General features: G+C 35.6%; 1 protein-coding gene across 1 annotated transcript in view; it reads right to left on the bottom strand.

The window, feature by feature from the left end:
- ALG13 (ALG13 UDP-N-acetylglucosaminyltransferase subunit) overlaps positions 1-25115 on the bottom strand; it is a 72913-nt gene extending 47798 nt beyond the window's left edge. The window contains 10 exon segments of the mRNA XM_074359487.1: positions 839-911; positions 2318-2364; positions 3119-3169; positions 5245-5328; positions 5893-6064; positions 6066-6232; positions 6235-6268; positions 22732-22870; positions 23897-24059; positions 24973-25115. Of these exon segments, the coding sequence (XP_074215588.1) occupies positions 839-911; positions 2318-2364; positions 3119-3169; positions 5245-5328; positions 5893-6064; positions 6066-6232; positions 6235-6268; positions 22732-22870; positions 23897-24059; positions 24973-25053 (1011 nt within the window). The 5' untranslated portion in view covers positions 25054-25115.
- Between the last annotated feature and the right edge of the window lie 899 nt (positions 25116-26014).

The raw sequence follows: 26014 nt of genomic DNA, 5'->3' as shown, positions 1-26014 counted from the left end.
ACTGTATGGTGGTTGGGGGGAAGGTATAGCTCAAATGGTAGAGCGCATGCTTAACATGCATGAGCTCTTGGGTTTGATTCCCAGTACCTCTGCCAAAAAAAAAAAAAAACTAGTAATAAATAAATAGACCTAATGACCGCCCCCCAAAAAAATTTTTTAAAAAAACTTTAAAAAAAATTTTTCAAGAAAAAAAAGCAAATTGGAAAAATAAAACTGTATGGTGAAGAACAATTTGTTTATCTGCTGACAGTTCTCAATCAACAAAACAATCTCCTAATATTTTCCAAGCACCTTACTAGGCAGTAGTAGCACACTGTTCCTGCACTTAAGAAACTTTCAGACTAATGAGTGAAATAGACATGAAAACAAATATAAGGTGATAAACACTATAATTACTTGGGTGATGCTAGGGGAACACAAAGGGAGGAAAGACCTCCAGGAGAGTTAGTAAAGTTTCAAAGGAAATGACATTTGAAATACAAAGGAAAAGAAAGTATGAAAGTCAGACTATCTGGAAGCATAATATACTAAGGCTGAAGGACAATGAAGCTGGAAAGGTCTGGCCCTAATCTTCTAGTCAATGAGGAGCCACTTAGGGTTTTGGGTGGTTTTTTTCTATTACAGAGAAGTGACAAGATCAGGTTTGTTCAGAAGGATAGCTAACAATACTGAGGCTGACTAACTGGAGATGAAAAGCCTGGTGGTAGAGAAGCTAGGCATTTAGACTGTACTTAATTTTTTCATTAATTAGGTAAAAAAGGATGATTTTTTAACATCCTGGTAAGCCAGCAGCATTATTCAATTTTTTATTTTAGTAAACATTCAGTTATCGTCTTACCTTGTCTTCATAGCCATTATCTGTGATGTAAGTTGGAGGCTTTCCAGGATAGCGATAAAGAATGAAATCACGACTACATAGGTATAAAACAAAGGTGGATGAGATGAGGTAATTTTGTATATGCAAGAAATAGTTATAAGAACAAATATTTGTTTTTAAACTGCCTACCTTATTCATATAAAATAACCCAAATGTTTAAGAAGATAAATATCAATTCAACATAGACAGCTAACTGCCCTTAAAGTCCTATGCATTTTTTAAATGTATCTTAATTTGGGGGGAGGAGGAGTGAAGAAGACATTGCCAATCATATGTATGTTTGTGAGTTTTGAAAGCTTCCATTTATTTAAAGCAGGAGTTGGCAAATTTTTCTGGGTAAAAGACCAGATAATAAACATTTCAGCTTTTGCAGGCCATATGGTTTACTCAGCTTTGGCTTTGTAGCCTGAAAGCAGCCATGGACAAAGCATAAACAAATGCACATGACTATGTTCCAAAAAAGCTTTATTTATGGACTTTGAAATTTTATTTTTATATAATTTTCACATGCCACAAAATATTACTCTTCTTTTGATTTATTAACCATTTAAAAACTTTTAAAAAGCATTTTTAGCCGAGAGCCATCAAAAACAGAAAGCAGGCTAATTGAAAAACTGGCCCCTGATTTAAAAGCAACAACTGATTAGCTGCCTACTCGATGACTCTTCTATATTACTTCATGCTGGATATAGTGAGAAATGAGCAGACTGCAAAACACTAATTTGAACATGTCCCCATACAAGAGAGTTCTGACTCTTATCAAGGTATATGCCATCTCACCATCCTAAGAATTGTGAAGGAATCTTACACAGATCCAACTCCTTAAATGAACAAGATTCCTCCTAGCCTCCAACCTGTATATATTATATAGCTATTTTTCAAAACCCTACAGCTTTCAGAAATGCCACTTTTGCAGTTTTAAAGATCAAGCCAAAACTTCCAAAGCAATAGAGCAGTGTTTCTCAATTTTTTTCCGATTACTGCCTCCAAAAAAAGCCTTTAAAAAAGATTTTTCTTAATTTCCCTATGAAATTTTAATACTACAGATATACTGTATATGTTTATGTACTGTGACCCTTTGAAGGACCATAAACCAATGTAATGGCTAATATTTTTCTGTCCTCAGGAACCAATTTCTACCCTCTTGGAAGTGATACTGCCCTACTTAGCATGCATGCACAAAAGGCACAGTTAAACATACAAAAATTCTAACATAAATATTCTGATTTTCTACAGAAATAATACTAGCAGTAAAGTCCTTTATTCTTCCATTCAAATGGACAAAAATGTAGACATTCTCCACCCCCAAATTATGCCATATGAGCTCTTCATTTTACATACCAATACATCAAATCTCAAATATTCCCAGTCCTAAGAGGACTATTAGAAACTTTACACACATACACACTTTCTTAAAAAAAAAGAAAAGATTCCACTTACTTATAAATTAGAGAAAGAGCTCTTATTTCCAGCTGGCCAGCACTTTCCTAAACATAAATAGTACATACAAGTTTTTAAAAACATTCTGTGGTTAAGAGGCAGAAGTTTCTGCAAGTTCAATAACTTTTTTTAGATCCTTAGGACTGTTTTAAATGAATCTGTAGAAAACATTTAAATTCGCTTTGAGGCTTGGGATACTGTGACAGTTACTTAGTAACATAAACTTATTCTGAAAAAAATGGACCTAAAGACCTTCTTATTTACCTATTAAGTAACAAGGACAATAATATGGGAGATTTAAAAGGCACAATAAAAATCTAATTAGTGTAAGGACACGAAGTTAGCAGAATATTTCGTGTGTTAAGTCCAGAACTGTGGGATTAATTTAATCACATTAAATTATTTTTAATTGAGTAAGTTTATGGATCTTATTCCCACATAAATGGATAACTATGAATCAGGGAAATTGTTTGATTAAAAAAATAATTTCTTAGTAACATTAATTACTACTCCCTCCCCCATTAAAGTGAAAAGGCTTAGGCTTGTCCTGTTCCCAAGCAGTGTATGCTATTTCACTAATCTATTGATGATAAAATTGTTAAAGCACAATTCTCAATATTCAACACAGAACAGCAGGTCAGCTGCCAGCCTCTAAACTTTCGCAAGAACTATCTGATTCAACACAGCTGGCTATTTAAGAAAATAAATAAATTGGGTCTAGCTAAAGTGACACACCTGAATGAATACTTAGGTTACTATTTCAAATACCCTGAAAAGATTAAACCCCATATTTGATCTTACCTTGGGGTCTCCCAACCGTTCCAGGTATTTCTCAAAAGATCCCTCCACATACTTCAAAAATAAAACAAACTTGACTTAAACCAAATACATAGCATTACTGAAATCTGATTATACTCTGCAATATTATCCTCCAATGTGTTTTTGTTCAGCTGAACAATTATGGTATTAAATTACTACTTTGCACAGCACCTCAAGAAGATTTGCACATACATAAAAGTTTTTAGTGGAGAAAAGTTGGACGATTAAAGTATTTTAGAATTGGTCCTGGCTTATCCACATACCAGTGCATTTCATCAAACAGTATGCCTTTGAGTTTCTTTTGAAATGCCAACTTAAGTAATTTTCATAAATCAAGCAAGCACAATAATTATAGGGATATCAAATTTGACAGCAGACATGCATTTACAAAGTTAAACTGAGGCATTTTAAAGGGAATTTCATTTGTTTCAAAAAAGCACAGGGAACTTTTGGGGGTGATGAAAATGCTTTGTATCTTGACCACAGTGGCAGTTGCATAACTATATTATAGCCACACCTTAAATGCTAAGTTTAAAATGGTGAATTTTTTTGTATGTAAAATATACCTCAATAAAAACAATTAAACTTGGGGAATATATGTCTAGTTTCATGCATGCATATCACTAGATTGAAAAAAATCAATTTTTAAATTTTCTCAATCCCTTTTTTAAACTTTTCTGATGTACAATTGACATAAACTGAAATTTAAATGGCACAATCAAGTAAGTTTTGACACATCTATGCACCCATGAAACCATCACAACAATTGTGACAGTGAATATATCACCCCCATAAGTTTCCTTGTGTCCCTCTATAAGCGCACTGACCCCCAAGCAACCACTGATCTGCTGTCACTATAGATTGGTTTGTATTTTCCAGAGTTTTATATAAAGGAAATCATACAGTATGTACTTTTTTGGAGGGTCTGGCCTCTTTCACTCTGCATAATTAATCTGAGATTCATCCATGTGGTTTTAAAATTTTACACATATCTCTATTACTCAAAATGTGGTCCACAAACAACAGCAAGCATCACTCAGGAATTTAACTGCAGAAATCCTGGGCTCCAGCTCAGATCTACTGAATCCGAATTTGGTTTTTAACAATGTCCCCAGGTGATCTGTATGCACAAAAATACTTGAGATGCATGGCTTTACACCATGGTCTTGCATTTGAAGTAATTTCACAAATAATCCTTTCCCCAGGTGTGGTGAAGACTAATTAACTTCAAGATAATAAGCTTTAAAATCAAGAAGCTTTCATATAGTTTTAAAATTCACTGAAAGCTGCTGAGAAAATTAAGAGTAAACCTCGAACTGCAAGCAAATACCTATAATACAGACAAGAGAACAAATAGGTCTAGAAGGGCTAGGTGTGTTAAACACACACACACACACACACACACACACACACGCCACAGGAAAGGGCACACTTCAAATTAGACCTTGATAAAAACCTCCTTTTGTTAACATGAACTCAAATACTTCAACATACACTAAGATGTCTTCTAGAAATTGTTTTAAAAAGTCAATCATTAGTGGCAGAGCTCCAATTACCAGGTTTTTTAGCATGAAGACAGCTGTAGGACTACTTTGTTTCCTTACAGTTCAGTTTTTACAAGATTCTTCCTTACAGTTCAGTTTTACAAGATTCTTCAAGTTGACTAGCTGAAGATCATTGTGCACAGAATTGAGAAAGAACAGAGGGGGTTCCCATTTGTACATATTTTTAAATATGCATTTAAAAATATTAACGTAGCCAAACCTTTCAGGTATTATGATTACTATGTTACAAAAACAGTGATATGGATAATATAAAACAGTCAAAACATAGCTAAATTTTGGGTGTTAGGGGTTTTGAGCCAGGGAAAGAGTAGTGGGAAGGATACAGATTAACTGTTTCTTAATTTTTAGTTTGAGTACAAAACAATCTAATTCTGGGAGGAGATCCAGAAGCATGCTAGCTAAGAGGAAGTCAGTTGAAAATTAAACATTTGCTACTGAGGGGAGAATGCATGATATAATATTCACATGTAGGCGCTCAAAATTCATTTCCTACCTGCTACATACTCTACGAACAACTCTCCCTTGGGTATGTATTCTACTTACAGACTCAAAAGTTTGTTGATTTTCTCTCATATATGAGACACATGCCTTCCTGATTTCCAAGTGATGGACCTGGCTGCAAAACAACTAAAAAGAAGAGAAAGACCAGCTCACTGTCAGCAGTCATTTGAAATAGAAGCTTCTAAATTAAGACTATGAACTGGACATTCAAGTCCCCCCTTATTCAGAACATATGTAGATAATTGGGAAATTAAGACCTGATCTTACTAAAGTCTGTTTTTATCATCTTTAGTGATATGGTGGAGTTATGAGTCTGTACTGCCCCTCTTTTCTACTACTTATGGGAACAGCCTATAAATTTTCCTAGGCATAAAATCTAGAGGCAGGGGCTGCTTATAAAGGATCAAGATACATTTCAAAGTTTTAACCCCATTATTTTATCTCTTACATTCCCAAGTGGCATTTAGAAAACAGAAAAGATAGCAAAGGCACAGCAATATATTTGTACTAATCAGCAAAGGCACACACCAAGCTCATAAGTAGCCGACAGACCCAGATGTTTTAAACGGGGAAAAGAAAAGGGAAATTTTTTTTGTTTTGGTGGGCTACAGGTCTTCTAGCTACAGTACTGTGCCAAGTCTCAAACTCTGAAAACTCAGTATAGGAAAGATATATTTGTTTTCCTTTTACCTGCTCCGAAATAGCCCGAAAGAGGCAAGAGGCATCCTTGGCAGTCAGCTTTCGAAACAGCCCTAAGCTGCCTAAATATTCATCCATTGATGTCTCATTCAGAGACTTCTGGCCGCAGTACTTTTTCCATCCTTTATGCATTGTGCACAGCGGGTAGAGGTGGGGAGGGAGAGAAAGGAACACAAGTGTGGCAAGAAGGAAAAAGCAGGGTGCAGGTAAGAATGGGTAGCAGTGACAGGGCTTGCTTATGCAGGTATCCGGAAAGCAGCCCAAAGTCTAGGCATGAGAAGGCAGTTGGAGTCAGCGCTGCAGAATCTTGGCACTTCTCAGGAGCAGGAGAAGCAAAGGGCTGGCTTCTCCAGGACAAGTCAGGACCCTGTGAAAAGAAGAGGAAGAGCCGATGCTCCCAGGAATAAAGAACTTGACTTGAGAAGGAGACATGGGAGGGAGAAGGTACTTGCAGAGCTAACTTGTTGGGGAAGGGTGGGATTAACCCAGCCAGCCCAAGGTTGAGAGAAGTATGCATAAGCAGCTGAGCTTTGGGACCAAAAGGAAGCTGAGTTTACAGCTTAACTCAAGGCAACTGCTGCAAGAGATTGCAAAGGGACTGCAATAAGGCTCAGGTGTGTATGATACAGGCCAGCCCACATTACATTGCTTTAAAAGCTCTGCTCGAATTTTCAAGCATTCTCTGGCCAAGTTTCCTGCTCTCTTCATAGGTTCATGGAGATGAGAGGGGGAAAAAATGGAACCTGATTTAAGTAAGCTTTTGTATTAAGACTACCTTAAAAAAAAAACCAAAGAAAATGGGAGGAGGAGGACTTCCTTGATCTACAGGGGCAGAAGTCACAGTTCAAGCAAAGTGCCAAAGCAGTTATCTGGATATTTCAGGTCTGAGGTTTAAGTAATCTTCTCATTTAGATAAAAATAACCCTCTGCTAAGATCACAGAAATTAAATCCTTTAGTTATGCTAGTAAACACTGATACAATTCCTCAGTAATGTCTCCAAACTACTGTACAGCATTAACAAAAACAAAAATTGCATAAAGTTTGTTTCTTTGAAAATGGAAACTGAAAATTTAAACTGAAGCAGAACAAAAGGAGTATCTTAGCCACAAACTTTCTAACAAGCTAAATTTAAAATGCTGTGGCACAGCACTAGAGGGGTTGGACATGAGAGGTGGGTTTCAATGTATTATTGGGACACTTCTGGAAAAACTACTCTGAATTCTGAGAAAATCAAAGTAAACACAACTATTTTGTAAGGTTCAAAAACAGGATTGGATTGGTCACTTGCATGGTTTGATTTCACTGTCAAGTGTTACTTTTAAATGACAAAATCCAATTTATTTCTTACTTTTTGTAAGTGTTAAAAAAATTCAACAGATCGAAAGCTGGCTTTGGAGAAGCTGTAAAATTAAGCTTCTTTCAAAATTGTTTTTCTGGTATCTGTGGATCCAGTAGTAATCATGACTGCCCCCTATAGCAAAAGCATCAAGAATCAATTTTATAATTTAGGAATGAAATAAAAGCAAAGTAGAAAAATAAAATCATGACTTCCTTTAGCATGCCAATTTGAAATTACCTTGACTAATTTCTTTTTTAAAGAAATCAAAACACTGGGGAAGTTATTTCTTTTGTATAAGTTCTGAAACAGTTTGGGAAAAGGGATCACCACCTTTCTTTAAGACCACAAATTCAGTAAGAAAAATTAAGACTTATAATGGAAAAGTTAATTCATTATTGGCATTTTTTACTTGTAAAAAATATAAATTCTTCATACTTATTGCTATTTAAAATAAAATTAAGATATATAAAAGTTTAGTTAATATTAATCCATACATTTCATTTTGAGAAAGGGAACACAGGAAGGGATAACTGGGAGAAGGGAGAGAGAATCAGAAAATAGGAGAAAACAGGAAACAGAGAAGAAAAATTAGACAGGAAGGCAGAGAAAGAGAAGAAAGGGAAAGTAACAAACAGAGAAAACACACAGAAGGAGACGCACAGAAATATGATCAACTGATTTTTGACAAGAGTCCAAGAGCAGCTCAATAAAGAAAAGGCAGTGCTTTTATCAAATGGTGCTGGAACACTTGACATCCATATGCAAAGAAAAAAATGATCCTCAACCTATACGTCACATCTTGTACAACAATTAACTCAAAATGAATCAATGACCTAAATGTAGACCAAAGCTTTTAAAAGAAAGCATAGGAAAAAACCTTCAAGACCTTGACTTAGGAAAAAAGAACTTAGATATAATAAAAAATTGATTAAATGGACTTTATCAAAATTTAAAACTTTTGCTCTGCCAATGGCACTTAAGAGAATGAAAACACAAGCCGCAGACTGGGAGAATATATTTATGTAACATATCTGATCCCAAAAAACTCTGTATTTAAAAATATATAAAAGAACTCAGAAGTCAGTAATAAAAAAAACAACAATACAATTTAAAAATGGGCAAAGACAGAGGAAAGGATAATAAGCATGTAAGAAGACGTTTAACATCATTAGTCATTAGGAAAATGCAAATTAAATCCACAATGAGACATCACTACACACCCACTAGGATGACTATGATAAATAATATAGACAATAACAAGTGTTAGCAAGGATGTGGATAAACTGGATCCTAAAGATGCCAGATGCAAAGGGGGCATGATTCCAAAAGACATGATTCCATCTATATGAAATACACCAAAAAGGCAAATCTATAAGAGAAAACAGATTAGTGGTTGCCTGGGGTTGGGGGCGGGAATAGGTATTAACTGCAAACAGGCACAAAGAATCTTTCTGGTGGATAAAAATATTCTAAAACTGTTTTGTGGTGATGTTTGCACAACTCTGCATATTTACTAAAAATTACTGACTTGTACACTTAAAACTGGTCTTTTTAAAAGTACTTTAAAATATAGTTCGCATACCATACAATTCACTCACTTAAAAGGTCATTTCAATGGTTTAGTATATTTAGAGTTGTACATATTCATCACCACAATCAATTTTGGAACATTCTTACTACCCGAAAATGAAACCCCACATCCCGTAACCATCAACCTCTAATCTTCCTATCCCCACCAACTCCAGGCAACCACTAATTTACTTTCTGTCTCTACATTATTTGCCTATTCTGGACATTTCAAATAAATGGAATAATGCAATATATGGTCCTGTGTAACTGGCTTTTCACTTAGCCCGATGTTTTCAAGGTGCACCTATGTATCAATATTTTAATTCTTTGTATAAAGTATGTTTTATGTATCCATTCATCAGTTGACAGACATTTGGGTTGTTTCCACTTTTGCCTATTATGACTAATGCTGTTATGAACATTCACATGCAACTTTTTAAGACATTTCTATTCTCTTGGGTAGTACCTAGGAATGGAGTTGCTACCATCTGAGGAACTGTCACTGTTTTCCACAGCAGCTGCACCATTTTCATTCCCATCAGTAGTATATGAGGGTTTCCAATTCTCCACACCCTATCAACACTTACTGTCCATCTCTCAGATTATAGCCATCCTAGTGAGTATGAAGTGTTCTCTCATTATGGTTTTGTTTTGTATTTCCCTGATGGCTAATAATGTTGAGCATCTCTTCATGTGCCTATTGGTCATTTGTATATCTTTAATGAGATACCACTACATACATCTTAGAATGACTAAAATAACTTTTTTAAAGTGACAAAACTAAGTGTTGACAAGGATGCAGAACAACTGGAACACTCATATGTTGCTAGTAGGAATATAAAATAGTACAGCCAATCCGGAAAAAATAGTATAGCAGATTCTTATAAAGTTAAACACAGAGTTGCCATATGACCCAGCAACCCCACTTCTGGCTATCTATCCAAGAGAAATAAAAATTTAAGTTCACACAAAAACCTGTACATGGATATTTACAGCAGCCTTATTCATAATCATGATTCTCCCCAAAATCCAAACATCCTTCAACAGATGAATGGACAAACTGTGGTACATCCATACAATAGAATACTCATCAACAATAAAAAATAATAATAAAGAGTTATGGATACATGCAAGAACATGTATGAATCACAATGCATTGTGCTAAGTGAAAGAAGACAGATTCAAAAGGCTACCTATTGTATGAATGCATTTATATGACAAACTGGAAAAGACAAAACTATAGGAAGGAAAAACAGATCAGCTGCTGCCAGTAGTTAGATTTGCAGGGAAGGACTACAAAAGAATGGTAGGAAAGGATTTATGGGTGTGGTAGAAGTGTTCTGTCTCTTGACTGTGGTAGTGGTTACATGACTATGCATTTGTCAAAATTTATAGAACTGTACAAGAAAAAGGCTAATTTTGCTGTGTTTAAATTTTAAAATAAGTAAAATAAAAACAGTAGAAAGAACAGAATTTACAATTGAGGAGCTCACAGGACAAGACTGGAGAGAAAAATCAGGAAAATTAGAGGATCAATCCAGAAAAGCCAATATCTCACCAACAGGAGGACCAAAATGAGACTAAGAAAGTAGAGTGGAATAATGATGGTGATGATGATAACAAAAATTCTAGTGCTACAGGATATAAGTGTCTATATTTAGACTGGAAGGGTCCATGAAGTAGCCAGAACAATGAAAGCAAAAAAGATGATCAGCAATGCATATAACATTTCTGAAGTCAGGGAATAAAGAAAAGATTCTAAAGCTTTCTGAGAGGAAAAACAGGTCACATAAAAAAGATCGCACATATGAACAGCAATAAACTCAAAAGAAATAGAAGCTAGAAAACAATGAAGTTTAGTATTTGAGGGTAAATTATTTCCAGCCTTGAATTCTATACCAAGCTATCAATCAGATGAGAGTATAATTTTCAAACTTGAAAGATTAAAAACAATATACCATACTTTGTCAGAAAGCTGGTGGAGGATATCTGAAACCAAAATAAAAACGATAAACCACAGAAAAGGTGGGGCACAGAGTCCTGGAAACAGAAGATTCAACACTAGAGAGAAGCAAAAGAAATTTTTAAGATAAGATTGAAGGGGAAATCCCAGGAGGACAGACATTTAAGCAGGACTTGATAGAGAACAACCAGTTCAGATAAAAGGAAAGAGAACGCTAGCACAGACATTTCAAAGAGTAAATAATAATGAAAATCATAGATAACCTAGCATGTTTAAACATACTAGGAAAGAGGTCCACCTCTGTTGGAGAGCTTGGGAATAGTTCTATAGAACACTGATGAAAAAAAATAAACAAAAATGAGGAAAAGTTTTATAGGAAAGGAAATGTAATCAATCAACAGTTACTATATGGCACATATGTGAATACTGTACTTAAGTTATCATAACAATGTCAACACTGAAAGCAGATTTCACCAGAACTGAAAAACTACATGTTTTTAAATAATATCTGAAGACTTCCTACTGTGGAAGAAAGGGAGGGAGATAAAGTCTCTCTTCCACTGTAGGAAGTGCATAGATGGTATTTAAATTCAAAAAATAAAAAACAAGTTAGAACATACTACTTATAAAACATAAAATAATGTAGTATTGTCACCTACAGGAAGCAGGATCAGAGGTGGAGGAATGGGACATAGAACTGCTGTTTCTTGTTATAAGCCTTGTAGTTAATATTTTATATATTTACATGTATTATCTTAAGAAATGATAAAACTTAAATTAAAAATTATTCAATAAAGTGAGCAAGAAACAGACTAATACAATAAATTGGGAAAATAAATCATATGTAGAATATTACAGCTAAAAGGGACCTCTTACTTTACAGATGAAGAAATGAGTTTCAAATAATTATAAGACTTGTCCAAGTTTTCATATTCAATTGACAATAGTACTAGAACTGGGTTCTTGCACAATTCTTATGAAGAACTGCATACCAAAGAAGAAAAGATATGAACAAAGACTCAGAGATGGTTAAGTACAAGTTATGTTCTCCAAATTAGTACAATAGGGCTTTTTAAAAAAGACCCATGGGATAATACTAGAATTCATCTTGTATATAATAGAAAGCAATTTCACAGTATTTAATACTGTCCTTTGAAATATCTATTGCACTTGAAATCCCAATTAGCTGACTATTCTTCCACAGGAAACTACTCCAATCCTGTAAACCTCTAGAACAGTGGTTCTCAAGTGAAAGGCTTTAAAAACACATACTGCTCCACACCCAGAAACTGATTCAACAGGTCTGGGGTGGGTCCCTAGGATTTACATTTTTAACAAGTTCCCAGGTGATGCAGACGCTGCTGGCCTAGGACCACACTATGGGAACCAGTGCTCTAGAACAATGTGTTCCACAAGTTATTAAATAAGTATTCCTAAGGAGAGTTTCAAGGCCAGAATTTCAGGAAACGCTGCATACTATAATACTATATTTGAGGTTCATAATGCCCATTAGCAATATTAAAGGCTCCAAGGAATGCTAAAATTAACTGTTTAACTTTGACCTGGCCTTTCCCATAAAGGGAACAAAGGTTTGGGAAAGGCCAAGTCAAAGTTAAGCAGGTAACTTTAGCATTCAAGTTACTAATAGTTTTTTTTAATGCACTATAGCTACTGGTTTCAAATTGTTTCAAAGTTTGAGAAATGTTGCTCTAGGAATTTTTCTGTGACCTAAATCTAAGGCTGTTGGAATTATTACATAAGATACTGCATGTCAAGAACTTAGCATGAAAGTGCTTAATTATTGAGTGCTGTTACCTGCTACCTACCAAATAAAGTGGTTCACTAAGAAATTATTCTTTAGTCAAAAAAAAAAAAAAAAAAAAAAGGTTTAAGAACCAGAACAATTTCACCTAAATTCTACTGGAAATCAAGCCAAAGTTCAAATATAGCTCCCCAGAGGAGCTTTCCCCAACCCTGACGAATTTCCTCCCTTGGACATCTGAAAACAATGGAAAGAAAAATAGCCTTAAAGACTTCTTAGGCACTGTACTGTGGGTACAGAATAAAACAAATTGAAAAAAATTAAAATAACTTAAAATAATTAACATTATTTGATGTCATAAAATTGATGTGCTTTAATTTTATAACTATTTTCTATATTGTATTTCAACTTGAAAATGTGATTTAACTGTTAGAATTGTCTGTTTCTTCTTTCACTGATGAAATAGGCAAATTCTTTGTAGTACAATACGTAATACTAAATCGTTTTAATTCTAAGATAGTCTTTCATGTTTCAACCAATTAAATGAGGTTGGAATTTTTTTTAAAGCATACATTATCTGTGACATACAAGGGTATAGTTGCAAATGTATACAGTTGTAAATGTACAAAAATGATGCTTTTCCACAATAAAGGTGTTAAAAAATGATGCTTTTGAGTTACTATTTTCATTTCTGACAGACAATATGGTACCATGAAAAGAACATTATGAACTTGGTTATGCCACTTTAATCTTTCTGCAACATAGTTTCCTTATCTGTAAAATGAAGGAGATGGATGGGCTGGCTGCATGATCTCTAAGCTCTCTTTCAGGTCTAAGGAACTGTGATTCTCTGTGATTCAATTGTGGATAACAGATTTGTCCTCCCAGATGGTCAAATCTGTGATCAACAATAACCATGAAAATAGCTTGTAGGGGGATTAATCTATTGTCCTGGCAAATTGTGGGGTTGAATGGCTCACATGAAAATGAATGATAAATCTTACCTTACCAAATACAATAAACAGATCTAGATTTTTAAAGATAACAAAGTTTGTAACTATCTGTGGTGATGGATGTTAACTAAACTTATTGTGGTAATCACTTTTCACTACCTACATATACAAATCATTATGTTATACACCTTAACAATGTTACATGTCAATTATATTTCAATAAAACTGAAAAAATAATAAACACATGTGTATCACAACTTGTGATAGAACCTACTGAAAAGGCAATTCGTATTTTTAAAAAACTTAATACTAAATCATTTATTTCAATTTTTTTAGTATCAAATAACATGGGGCCAATTGAGAGAAATTGCTCTGCAACTCTATAGAACTTTTTTAAGGTCTTTCATTACTGAAAAACATGATAAACTTTTAAAAACATATTTTTAACAGCACCCTAGAACTAGAACCTGTCACTTCATGGTGAACATTTAAACAAAATTAGCAAAGCAGTATTTATGAGGAAAGGAGACACAATGGCTCTAAAACACAACTTCGCCATATGTCCCTATTCAACCTCGTCAAGTTTTAGGAAGGAGACAATAAAGACAAGAAAAAGAACTGATTTCCCAAAGTAGTGATCCTTGTTTAGATATACAAAACAGAAGAAACATTATCAAGAGCCACTTGCTTTCATTTACTTCTCTTCCCTACTTCCACCTGAAGAATTCTTATAGTATAGAATTCTATAGTATTCTAGTAAACATTATTAAAAAAGGAAAATAGTACTTTGTATAAAAATACATTGACACAGAAATACTTAAGGTTGTTTTTTGTTGTTGTTAAGATACTTGTAGTGTCTAATCAGTCCACAGACAGGGGACTGAGGAAAGGTAGAAGACTAGAACATTCTTTTGTTTTGACACACTGAACAGACCCATTCACTTAAACCTAAGTAAACTTTAATTTTCTCTGTAACCCCAGCCAAAGACTGAATATTGAATTTAAATATTTGCTTTCTGTATCATTTAGGGGTATATACTGTGAATTCTAGGAAAATATCTCTAAGCCTGTTCCTACTGCTGAAACAAAAACTCTAACCAAGAGGAAATGTATTATTTCAACATTTTTTTATTTTCAAACATGCCACACAATTGTTTTTATGTCTTAGAAATCAACTACGAGGGAAATTAGTTTTACTAATTCACAAATGGAAAAACTGAGATCCAGGAAATTATTTAGTCAAAAATTTAGGAATTTTTTAATATATTCCCCTAAATTTGGGGAATATATTATCCACCCACTTCATATTGGTAATGGAGAAACCACCATTATGTTCTGCACAAAAGGGGAAATGAACAGTAAAAAAGATGCAATATACGGCCTCTCATAGACATCATTTGAACAATGCCTATCAGTTCAGTAAATACTTTAGAAGCACACTTGACAATAAATGAGTAAATTACAACACTGTTGCTTTACCAAACAGCCCAAAGTAATATATCCTGAAATAATTACTATGAATGAAGAAAACCATTTAGTTGATCAGTTAGAAACAGTGCTACAAAAGACATTATGGGTTACAGATACTGAGTTAAAATATTAAGGTTAGTTTCAAGATGTATTGTTTGGCATGTTTTAAACTTGAGAAAAATTTATAATTTGGGTTATATTATAAAAACTGGAAAGTATTAAACTTAAATGTATTTAATCAGGGGATTTAATTATAAAGGAGTCTACTAGTTATTACCAAAATATTAATGAACAATGACCAAGGAATGAAGCTGATTTCCATCTAGGGATTCTTAACTGAGGGTGGCCTCAAGGTACCTGTAAATTCCCTGAAATTCACTGCAAAATGTGTTTATGTGTGAGTAGAGGGAGAAGCAATAGTTTTAAATATTTTGAAAGGTTCCATGACCCAAAAAAGCTTAAGAACTACTGCCTTAGAGAGCAGACAGTAGTCATGAAAATAAAATCATTATAGAATGTCAATCATAATAAATAATTTTGACCAAGATGTAGTAAAAATTCATGAAGACAATAAAGATTTAGAAGTGAAATACCAAAATAGATGGTACATGATAGTATAAAAGTCCCTCAAAATATTTTTCAAGAACATCAACATCAAGAAACATATTTTACATTCCTGTTTGAAGCTAGCTAGATTTTTTTGCCCATCTTTTATCTAGCCACCTACAAAAATCTTAAAAGACTGGAAAGAACTATACAAGATTGTGCTACAATATTCATGCAAGGAATTACCCATTTAACAAAGAATTAAATTGCATCATTTGGTGGTTATCCTAAACTTTTCCCCCATGTAATCTTTCCTGGAAAAACACTATAGCTACTGCTTTTAATAAACCTGATTCTTAACATCTTAAGTTTTTCCGAAAATCCCCAATAGCTACTGTTTTGTTTTTGTTTTTTGACAGACTCTTAAATACAACTAGGATTGAGATGTCATTCCTGTAAATGCTTGACCCTACAAATGTCACCATATAATGTGATGGTCACATCTTTCTTCCAAAAAAGAGACATACTACATACTCTGGAGTCAAGTGAAAGATGGTATGAAATGAATGTGTGCAAGATGAGTGTTTCCTAGAATCAATACCTAATCCTAATCAAGATAATGAGGAGAGTACATTACAGAAGTACATTTCTCATTTATGGAAAGCCTAATGTGTTTCAGGCAGAGGACTCAAGAATGAGTAAGACATAGTTCCTCCTCAACTATACCATAGAAGTTCCTCCAAAGCAGAAATTGTGTCCTTAGTCTTACTGATACAAAAAGTAGTTTCTTACTATGCATTTTTGTTAAAAAAAAAAAAAAAAGCAAACAAATGGGCTTGAGACATTCAGAAGTAAAGCTAAGAGTACCTGGCAACCAATCATATATAAAGGGTTGAAGATGTAAGAGTTAAAGCCTGGAGGACTGACTAAATGGTGACACCATTAATAGAGATAAGAATCTCAGAAGAATGAAAGTAAGAAATATAATTTTAGTTTGGGGCACATGGAGTTTAGGGCGCTTAAGAGAACTAACAGACTGACATGACCAACAGGCACCCAGAAACACCATGCAGAGCTTAAATCAGAGTTGGGGGACAAAGATAGGAGACTCAATAGTAGAAATTCTAGGAATAATGAAAGTACCAAGAAAAAATATATAGAGGACCAAAAATAGGGTCTAAAACACAAATATTTAAAGAGAAAACAAAGAGCAGGTACTGGGAGAGTTTCTCCACATGGGTTTTATGAGTGGCAATCAGTATGCTTTTAAATAACAATGTAAAAACTGAAATAGGTTACCCACGGCTATCATACAATCTAAATCTCTTAGAATAGTCCCCTGATTTCAAATATATATGGTTCTCCTGTCCCCATAATTGATGGAAATACACTGGGAATTCAGTGTTTCAATTACAATTTCCAGACCATCTTTTGGATACTTAAGTAGCATAAAACTGTTTCACATTATGCTCTGAGCTCAGCTTCCTCATTTGCAAAATGGAACAACAGTAACTATTTCACAGAGTTATATTGTAAAGAGTAAATGAGTTCATATGTATAAAATGCTTTAAACAGTACCTGATACATACTAAGCAAAACAATGGATGTCAACTGTTATTTTTCATTCCCCACTCCCCCATAAAAATATGGTACTAAATGTTCAGCAGAAAGTTGCTACATAGCTATCAGAACCACCCAGTCCATACTGCTCCCTATTTCAAATAATCTGCCCATACATCCCATTTCTCAGACCTTATGCAGATTTTTGGTCATCTCTAATTTTACATTGTTAACAAATCAGAGGAGTTAAGTGTTTATACTATGATAAAGAGCCAGGAAAAATAGCTACATTACTGCTGGTCATTCCTGACATTTTTTAGTCTTGGAAAACTCTTTCTCAGACTGTCAAAGTGTACACATTTTTATATTGTCCTTTGTGTCTACATGATTTGCCTTTAGAAGCTTACAAAGCAGTACTCTTAGGGATCTAAAATCAGACACTTGATAGTGCTTTGAGATGACTACTTTTAAATGTTCCAGAACCCCACATCAAATTCAACTGTACTCTTACCTACCATCAAATCCTTCCAGCTCTTACTTTCTATCCTCCGAAATTATAAGCACGTAGTCATCTAAAATCTTTATTTCCCAAAGTCAACCTATTACTTCACATCACTTTTCATCTACTCCAACATCAATCAACTTTCTGACCTGTCCACCTCCGAACCTATCCATGATGCGAATTTCTCAAAACACTAAACTTTCACTTCCTTATTCCTGGAAATCTAAATACCTTTCAACAGAAAACTGCTAAATAAACTACACTGTACTTACTGATTGATTTCAAAAACCTGAAGCCCTGTCAAGTAATAAAACTAATTTTATTTTATTGAGCAAATGTTTTAAATAGAATTTTGATTACCATTAATTTTTTTAAGGACCAATAAGACATAAACTTGGCAATTTATCTTAGCCTCTTTGTTCATCTGCAAAATGAGTGGTTTGCACTAGGTTATTTGTAAAATTCTCTACCAGTTCCAAAAATCTACAATTCTTTTTCTTAGTCTTTATTTTTTTCAATCTAGTATCAATCCTACCCGTGGTATTTTGCTAGATTCCAAAAACTCAGGAATTACTGGTTTCTAAGTCCAAGGTAAGGTTGTCACACACTAAAGGAAAACACAACTAAATGAATTGTGAAATTCCTAAAATAAACTCTAGAAATGAACAAAACCTTCCTCGGAAGGGATTAAAGTAACTAAATACTAAGCAAATGTAAAAAAAACCAAAAAGCTTACAACACATAGTATGGTATGGTAGAAAGAGCACAGGACTGGAAGATGCTTCTAGTGGCAGCTCTGCCAAAGGCTGTTATTTCAGACAAGTTGTAACCCAGCTTTCTTCATCTGAGAAATGAGATTGGACTAGATGATCTTGAAGATTACTGCCAAATCAAAATGATTCTAAGATACCCTTTGATTTTTAAATCCCACAACTGATATAAATTTCACATAGGTGTAGTTAAGAGATGTCACTACATACAACTGACACCACTGGCTTAAGCCTCTGCTAAATGTAATGATGGAATCTGGGTTATGCATTCTTGTGGGAAGAAAGCAAATTTGGGGTCCTATACTGGTTTTTAGTTGTCTAATGTTTGAGTAGACTCTTTCATTTGTTTCTGATTCTCTACAGTTAGCCCTTCATGATATAACTAAAGACTAAGTGATCAACATAAAGTTAAAGCTACAATTTTTCTCAACTAGAGAAACAGATTTAAAAGAGATCCCAGAAGTCAAATTCTCTGTATGGATCAGAATAGGGCCTTTCCTGCAACATTAGTTTAACACCGATATACAATTATGATTATACTGCTGTGAATTCTCAGCTACGCAGATGCAGATTACTCACTTTTTAGATTATTCTCAGCAAAATTTTAATCCAAGTTGGCTTCTTCCTGCTACCCAGAGTACTTCTCAGCCACCACCTTCTACCATTAATAAGAATTTATTTTAATATTAGCCTAAGTAAAACACAATCAGGAAAATAAATCTACAAAAATATTATATAATGCATCCCAAGAAAGATGTTCAAAATAACTAACAATTGGGACAACACATTGGAAAATAAATCTTTACATTAAATGCTCTATTTTTATGAATTATATCTAAACTTTCTACCAGAAAACTATGAATACTTATAATCTAGTTTATTTTATAGGTCTTGAAACTACTTATCTTAATCAGAATTTCAGAATGCATCTATCTTGAGTTATGTGGTAAATTTCAAAACCATATATTTAGGCCATTGTACACACCAGATCACTTATTCATTTGCAAAACTAATTTTCTAAGTACTTAAACTCCTCTATGGTGCCATGGTAAATGTTTCAATACCACTGTGAGAGAAGGTCCTTAAAAAATAACAGCAAGTCCTATTGGTATAACTCCTTTTTAATTTACTCTTCTCAAACCAATAAAGCTTTGACACTGGGCAAGATTATTTTTGTCATTTTCTATTCACATTTTAAAGGAAAAAAGTGAACACACTGACTCCACTCTATTCTTCAGGATAAAAGTAGTTTCTCCAAGTACAACAGATCAATTGACTTGATAGTTAATCTTGCTAATCTTTTTAAGGTAATGACTGACCTTTTTATTTCACAGAATAGAACCCATCATTTTTGCTGGTTTTTTTTTTTTTCTAACTTGGTTCCTTCGATTATGAAGCTAACGATACTGACTCAGTTTTTTTACTATTTCATTTTTTTACTCTAAGGAACATCAAACTAACTACATTTGAGGTTTTTGTCAGTCTTCATATTTTGATTCCAAATCCATTTGGGATTTTAGGATAAAATGTGTGAATGCTCACTACTTCTTTTACTAAAATATGAAGATTAGGGGAAGATTTAAGTAATTTATGAAACTACTATTAGAATTTAGACCCAGATGCTAATATTCACACCATAAAATTTTCTATACATTCTATAGATGTAGGAAGCTTATTAATTTATATTATTCTACAAATATATACTATATAATTTGATTTAACCACATTCCAAAGGTTGAATTTGAGGGGTGTTTCTAAAGTGTTGAGAGTTTAGTGTTTATTTTTGTAATCCAACAACTTTATCCAAAAATGCAGAAAATTTTTCTGGCTGGCCAGGAGGAAAACATTTCAGTGTTGATAAGTCCATTGACTGTAACAGCCCAGGAAGCGTGCTAAAACAAAAGAAGAAAAGTATTAGGTAACATGGGAGACAATTCCATAATTCACTTGCTGCCCACTTGATGACTGAATATAACTTCCAAGAATATCGTGATGCTTCTCAAACTGTATATGTGAATTTTAATGTATTTCAATATTATAGGTATACACACTAAGAATAAAGCAATACGAAGAACACTACATGTCAATATCAATTCAACAGAGATTTTATGTCAACTGAAATATTTCAGAAATGTTATTTCATGAAAGATGTGGTCATATAGCCTTGGAATACTTCTCAGGGCTGGGCAGATACAATTTGAAGCAAAATTAACTTATGAAAACAGAATAAATAAAACCAAAAGTAACAGCTGCAAGACAAGAATAAGCTAAGAGACTACTAAGACCATGCATGAAGACTGTGAAATAACTTTTTTTGCCAGTAATTCACTATCATAAATTCATACATAATTAAGCAATGTACAATCACCATGCATGTTGGAAATAAGGTTCCAAATCACAACATGAAACTATTACTTCAGAAATTCAATTAAACCAGCCACTTAAATTAGAACAGACACAACCACCCAGTCTAGATTTGGAGCAAACAAATGATATATCTAAAATGAAAATACAACCCATTATTGATTTTCTTACAGCCTTCATGTGTGTGACTTTCTTGAAATCAATAGAAAAAAAAAAAAAGATTTCTAAAACTGTAAAAATAATAATAATAAATTAGAGACTTTTACAGCTTCCTTTTCAGCCTGAGTAAAGAATCAGGATGTGTTTATGAAATCAATATTTTCCCTCTTTTAATGTACTGACATAAAATTAAAACTGATTTAATATTTAGGATGAAAACATTCATCAAAAGTATTTGGAAAATTTGACTTGCATTAACCAAGGAAGATGAGCATTTATTCCTCTTTAAAAATGGTGTTAACACCTAACAGTCTCAACTACCCAAGGACAGATATGCCCATTATCTGAAGTCCACATAATTTTGATTATCTAGCTTCTCCCCGACTCACAAAACTTTTAAGAATAGCTTCCATATTACAAAGCCACGCCAACATTCCCTCTCCTCCATCATTATGATTAGGACACTAACAATTGCTCCTGAAACAATCAATGAATCTGCCTCCTCTCAATGACAACAGGAATGTTTGTTTTGTTCCTTGATGTATGCCAAGTGCCTAGAATAATGCCTGGCACACAGTATGTGCTCAATAAATAATGAACAAGTATTTACTGAGCACCTAAGAGACAGAAGCAGTAAAGTTAAAAGAAATGCTTATGTTCTAGCCAGTTTCTTCTCAGGTTTTTTACTTTAAAATTTCAGTTTATTTATATAACACAAAAAATATGTATTTTGTAATACTTCTATGAGGTCTTTTTTTTAAAACATCAGATTAGGATAGCTTTTAAAGTCAAACAATTGGGAATTACTGACCTGACCTTTGGCAAGCTTCTAGTGTCTCAAGAAGAAATAATAGAAAACAAACCAGCAATTTTCTTCATCCTCCTATTGTGATGTTGATCAGTTCTTGCTGAATTCTAATATACTTCTAGAAAACAATACTCCTTACCATAAAGTAATTCCTCTGCTTAAAATGCTCCAATGGCTTCTCATTAAACATAGAAGAAAATCAGAATTCTTATATGACCTATCCCCACCTAGCTTCATCTTCCCACTATATTTTCCTTTGCTCACTACCTGCCACACTAACCTTCCCTCTGTTCCTCAAACACACCAAACTCCAAGCTCATTCCCAATTTAGGTCTTTGCAATTGCTGCTGTTCCTTCTGCCTCAGAGCTTCACATGACTGGCTCTTCCTTTTCATTCAGGTCTCAGGTCAAGTGTCATATACCCAGTCATGCCTTCCCTGACCATTCTAGTTAGTCTCCAACCCAGCTATCACATCACTCTGCCCTATCTTCTTCATAACACATTGCATCCTGTGAAATTATCTTGATTGCTTACTTATGAACTGTTTACTGTCTATCTCCCACCACTGGAACATAAGCACCATGAGAGCAGGGGCTTTATCCCATGTTTACCACTGTATCCACAACACCAAAAACAATGCCACATATTAGCTGTAGTTAAATTAATGAATAAATAAATTTAATTTAGGGATTCCAGTGGATTAACTGAAGGCAAAACCTTAATTAAAAATAAGCATATGCCTTCCTTAAATGATGAAAAATAATGAACTAAAATTATATTCTTAGAGACTTGCACACCCAGATGAACATCCATCCACACATGCACACACATTCAGATATTCACACGCAATAAAATAAGCATAGATACTGAAAGAAATACAACACAGAGATCACAAAGTGGAAGACAAATACATGAGCAGGTTTTTACAGGTGAGAAAATCAAAATGTTTGCTAAGTGGGAGAATGTAAGAGGTTAAAGAAAAGATACAGGTGGGTTAGGTAGGTGGGTAAGAATAGCTAGGGCAGAATTAAGGCAAGAGGTCAAATAATGGTCTCCAGTATACCTGCAGGTACAGTAGAAGAGATGCCCGTCTTTGTGAAGCTGCTTTGCCAATTCCAGCTGATGATTGTTCATCAACTTTTCATTTATAACCACTACAAGTGGCTTTCTTTTTTCCAGAGTCTCCAAACAGCTTCCTGCACCTACAAAAATATATCAAATTTGTTAACACAGTTTAAAAAAAGTTAAGGTGCTTCACCAGGCTTTATAGCTAGAACGCAAAAGATGAAAAACACAGTTGGCAACACTACAAACCAAGCCTTTTAATTATACATTCAAAAGGACAAAAATGGTTATCAGTTGCTCTCTAATAAATGTTATAAACCTGATGTGAAAAATACATTACCACTGCCAACAATATTATGACCTATGATTCACTGTGTCCAACCTGTTCTCTAGTAGTATGCCTTAAGTATGGGCCTTGAATTCAAACATGACCAAAGTTCAACATACTGTACATGAAACCATACTACACTTTTATTCAAACGTAAGTAGAAAGGGCAAGCCTTCAATAGTGACAGGGCCAATAAGAACTTTGACCACTCCTCAAGGGCCTGCCTATGAGGTATGATCACGACAATAGTCAAAGATAAATCTCCACTAACGTGCATATATACAATATTTGGGTCAATTTTGAAATCTAAAATCATTTAGATAGTTTAAAAGGGAGCAAGGAGACTGATTAAGTGGGCAGACAAATCGTTTTTGGGTAGAGGATACCAGCACCAGACTGTTAGCTGTCTACCACTACTGACCGGACAAGTTACTTTTTAATAGAAATATAAAAAACCTTTCAAAGCCAGTTTGTCAACAACCAATCCAACCAATTAGCAGGCTGAACATTCCTGTCTAAGCCCAGATACTAATTTCAACTGACAACTCTTTACACATGTCACTGGATAAATTATTTTGCCTCTGTGTTTAGGGTTTCTGACTGTAAAGCTGGAATTTAGTGATTCATTGGTAATCCTTCTACCACCCAGAAATTATAAATTCTCTCCATTAATATTCTCAATCGTTATACTCAGCTGGTACATTGAAATCAGTATTATATTCAAATGGACTAGTGAGTTACCCTAGTGATTTTATTTTACATCAGAAAGGTTCAAGTTTCTGTTCTTACTTACTGTCTAACAAAAACCAAACGGGGAGATTCTAAGACACTTTACCTGCGTGACTAATAACAAGATCTGCTTTCTGAAGGTCTTCTTTCAATGAATCCTTGTACCTGTAAACATCCAGAGTAAATGACTCAGTACTGAATGGTTCAGGTACCACCTTTCCTCTACCTATTTGTAGGACAAGTCGGTTGTAACCAAGGCTTTTGATTATCTGAAACGGGAAAAAAAGAAAAAGCGGGCCTTTAAACAGGTTACTGCAAAAACAGCAATAACGGCAACGACCCCCACCTTCCCCAAATAGGTGTTCACATCGAAGCACGGGCTGCCAAATAAACGAACTGGGGCCGCTTTCTATTTTTCTAAGGGCCCCTTTTTCCTCGTCTGGGCCACGACGTGGTTCCTCACTGGCCCTAAAGAAGCTAAACGCCTCGGCTCACCACGTCATGAAAGAGATGGCCTTGCAAGAACTAGATCAGGCTGACTCTGAAAAAGGCGTCGCAAACTGAGGGGAGACCAAGTAACAGCTTCGTCGCGGCCCGCGGCTGGGGACTGCGCGAACCACAAGCCCGGAGGAGAGGGCGCGCTCGGGGGATACCGCACCCCGCGGGCGCCTGCGGTGGAAGGAAGGCGCAGCGGCCTCGGCCCGAGCGCGGCGGGGCAGGGCGAGGGCGGCGCACCGAGCCGGAGCCGCCGGAGCGCGTTGACGGCGCGGCCCGAGGACAAGCCCGGGCCCGGGAGGCGCGTGGGCGCGCCGGCTCGGAGAGGCGGAGCTGCTGGGAGGAGGGGCGAAGCCGGAAGACAGAGAAGCGGAGGCGGAGAATTGGAGGGGAAAAGCCAGGAGAAAGGAGGAGCCCGAGAAAGGACGGGGAGGAGCGGCCCGAAAAGGCGGCAGGAAACGGGAACAGGAGGCGGAGGACCCTGAGGAGCGAGAGGAGGGCCCAGTCAGGCGCGGGGAGGAGCCGGCCGAGGGGCGGCAGCACCCCAGAGCGAACCGCGGGGGTATTCTTCCCGAGCACCGCGGTCAAGCAAGGTTACCGAGCTTAGCAGTCAGGCTGGCAGCAGCGAGTGAGGAGCACCGCGCGGCGAGCCCAGCCGCCGTCCGCCCGCCCGCCTCCGTCACTCACTTGCAGACTGTCGTGCGCCGATACACACGCAATGAGGTCGTCAAAGCTGGTGGTCCCTACAGTAACAAACACGCTCTTCATCTCGCGGGTTCCGCAACCCCGAATCGCAAGGGCCGGATGTGACGTGGCAAAGGCCACGGGGGCTGCCGCTGCCGCGCTCGGGCGGGAGGCGGAAGTTGGCCATTGCCGCCAGAGGGCAGCGGGAACCTGGCCTGTGTCGCCAGGGGAGGGAAGGGAGCCGAAGGCGGCTCTTAGCCTACGCGCCGAGCACTGTTGTAAGCCCTTCAAGTGTAGGAGCTCATGGGACCCTCACAGTAAGGAAGTGGGGAGTAGACAAATTTAATTCAATTCTTTCAAAAATGGTATTTAAAAAAATAGTCATGAAGTCTCACACCCTAAGTGTTGTGTTTGCATCCTTGCTTGGGTACCACAGATCTTTTAATGATATAGAAGTTTGGGATTCTTTATTGGCCACCGTATTTTGCCAAAATGCATTTGAGCGATGGTTTTACTTCGAATTTGTTGAGGACATCTGGAAAAAAAAAAAGTGCCTTTTAAAAATCGCTCATTAACCCGGGTTCTTCCAACTGTGGTTCTCAAGAAGTCACAGCCCTACAAAGTCTCTTGGAAGCTGTGGAAAAACATTATCTCCATTAGCAAGCATTGTGTGTAAAACAGGCGTTAAGGCCTAAGGTGTAGTCTACAACATTGAACCCATCCATTGAACCATTTTAAATGTAAATCTACAGTAAATTTAAATTCTAATGAACTGTAAAAGTATACATTAGCATGACTAAATACCACAGATAAGTTATACTTAGGCAGTTAAGTAAACAATTGGTGATTTCTCAAGACTCCCCTTCTTTTTCCTGCCACCACTATTAAGATCCTTCCCTGCTTTATCTTATTCTAATGTTTTCTGTTTCCTACTTAAAATCTAAGTTTAGCTAATATTTATGCTTTGCCCTGCCTGGTTACATAGAGAAGGGAAACTATGAGAATAAATTCTTTTAAACATGAAAAGGGTTGGAAGCAAATTAGG

This window comes from Camelus bactrianus, chromosome X (assembly GCF_048773025.1).
Source record: "Camelus bactrianus isolate YW-2024 breed Bactrian camel chromosome X, ASM4877302v1, whole genome shotgun sequence".
Taxonomy (NCBI): domain Eukaryota; kingdom Metazoa; phylum Chordata; class Mammalia; order Artiodactyla; family Camelidae; genus Camelus; species Camelus bactrianus.
This window is presented reverse-complemented; position numbering and strand designations above follow the sequence as displayed.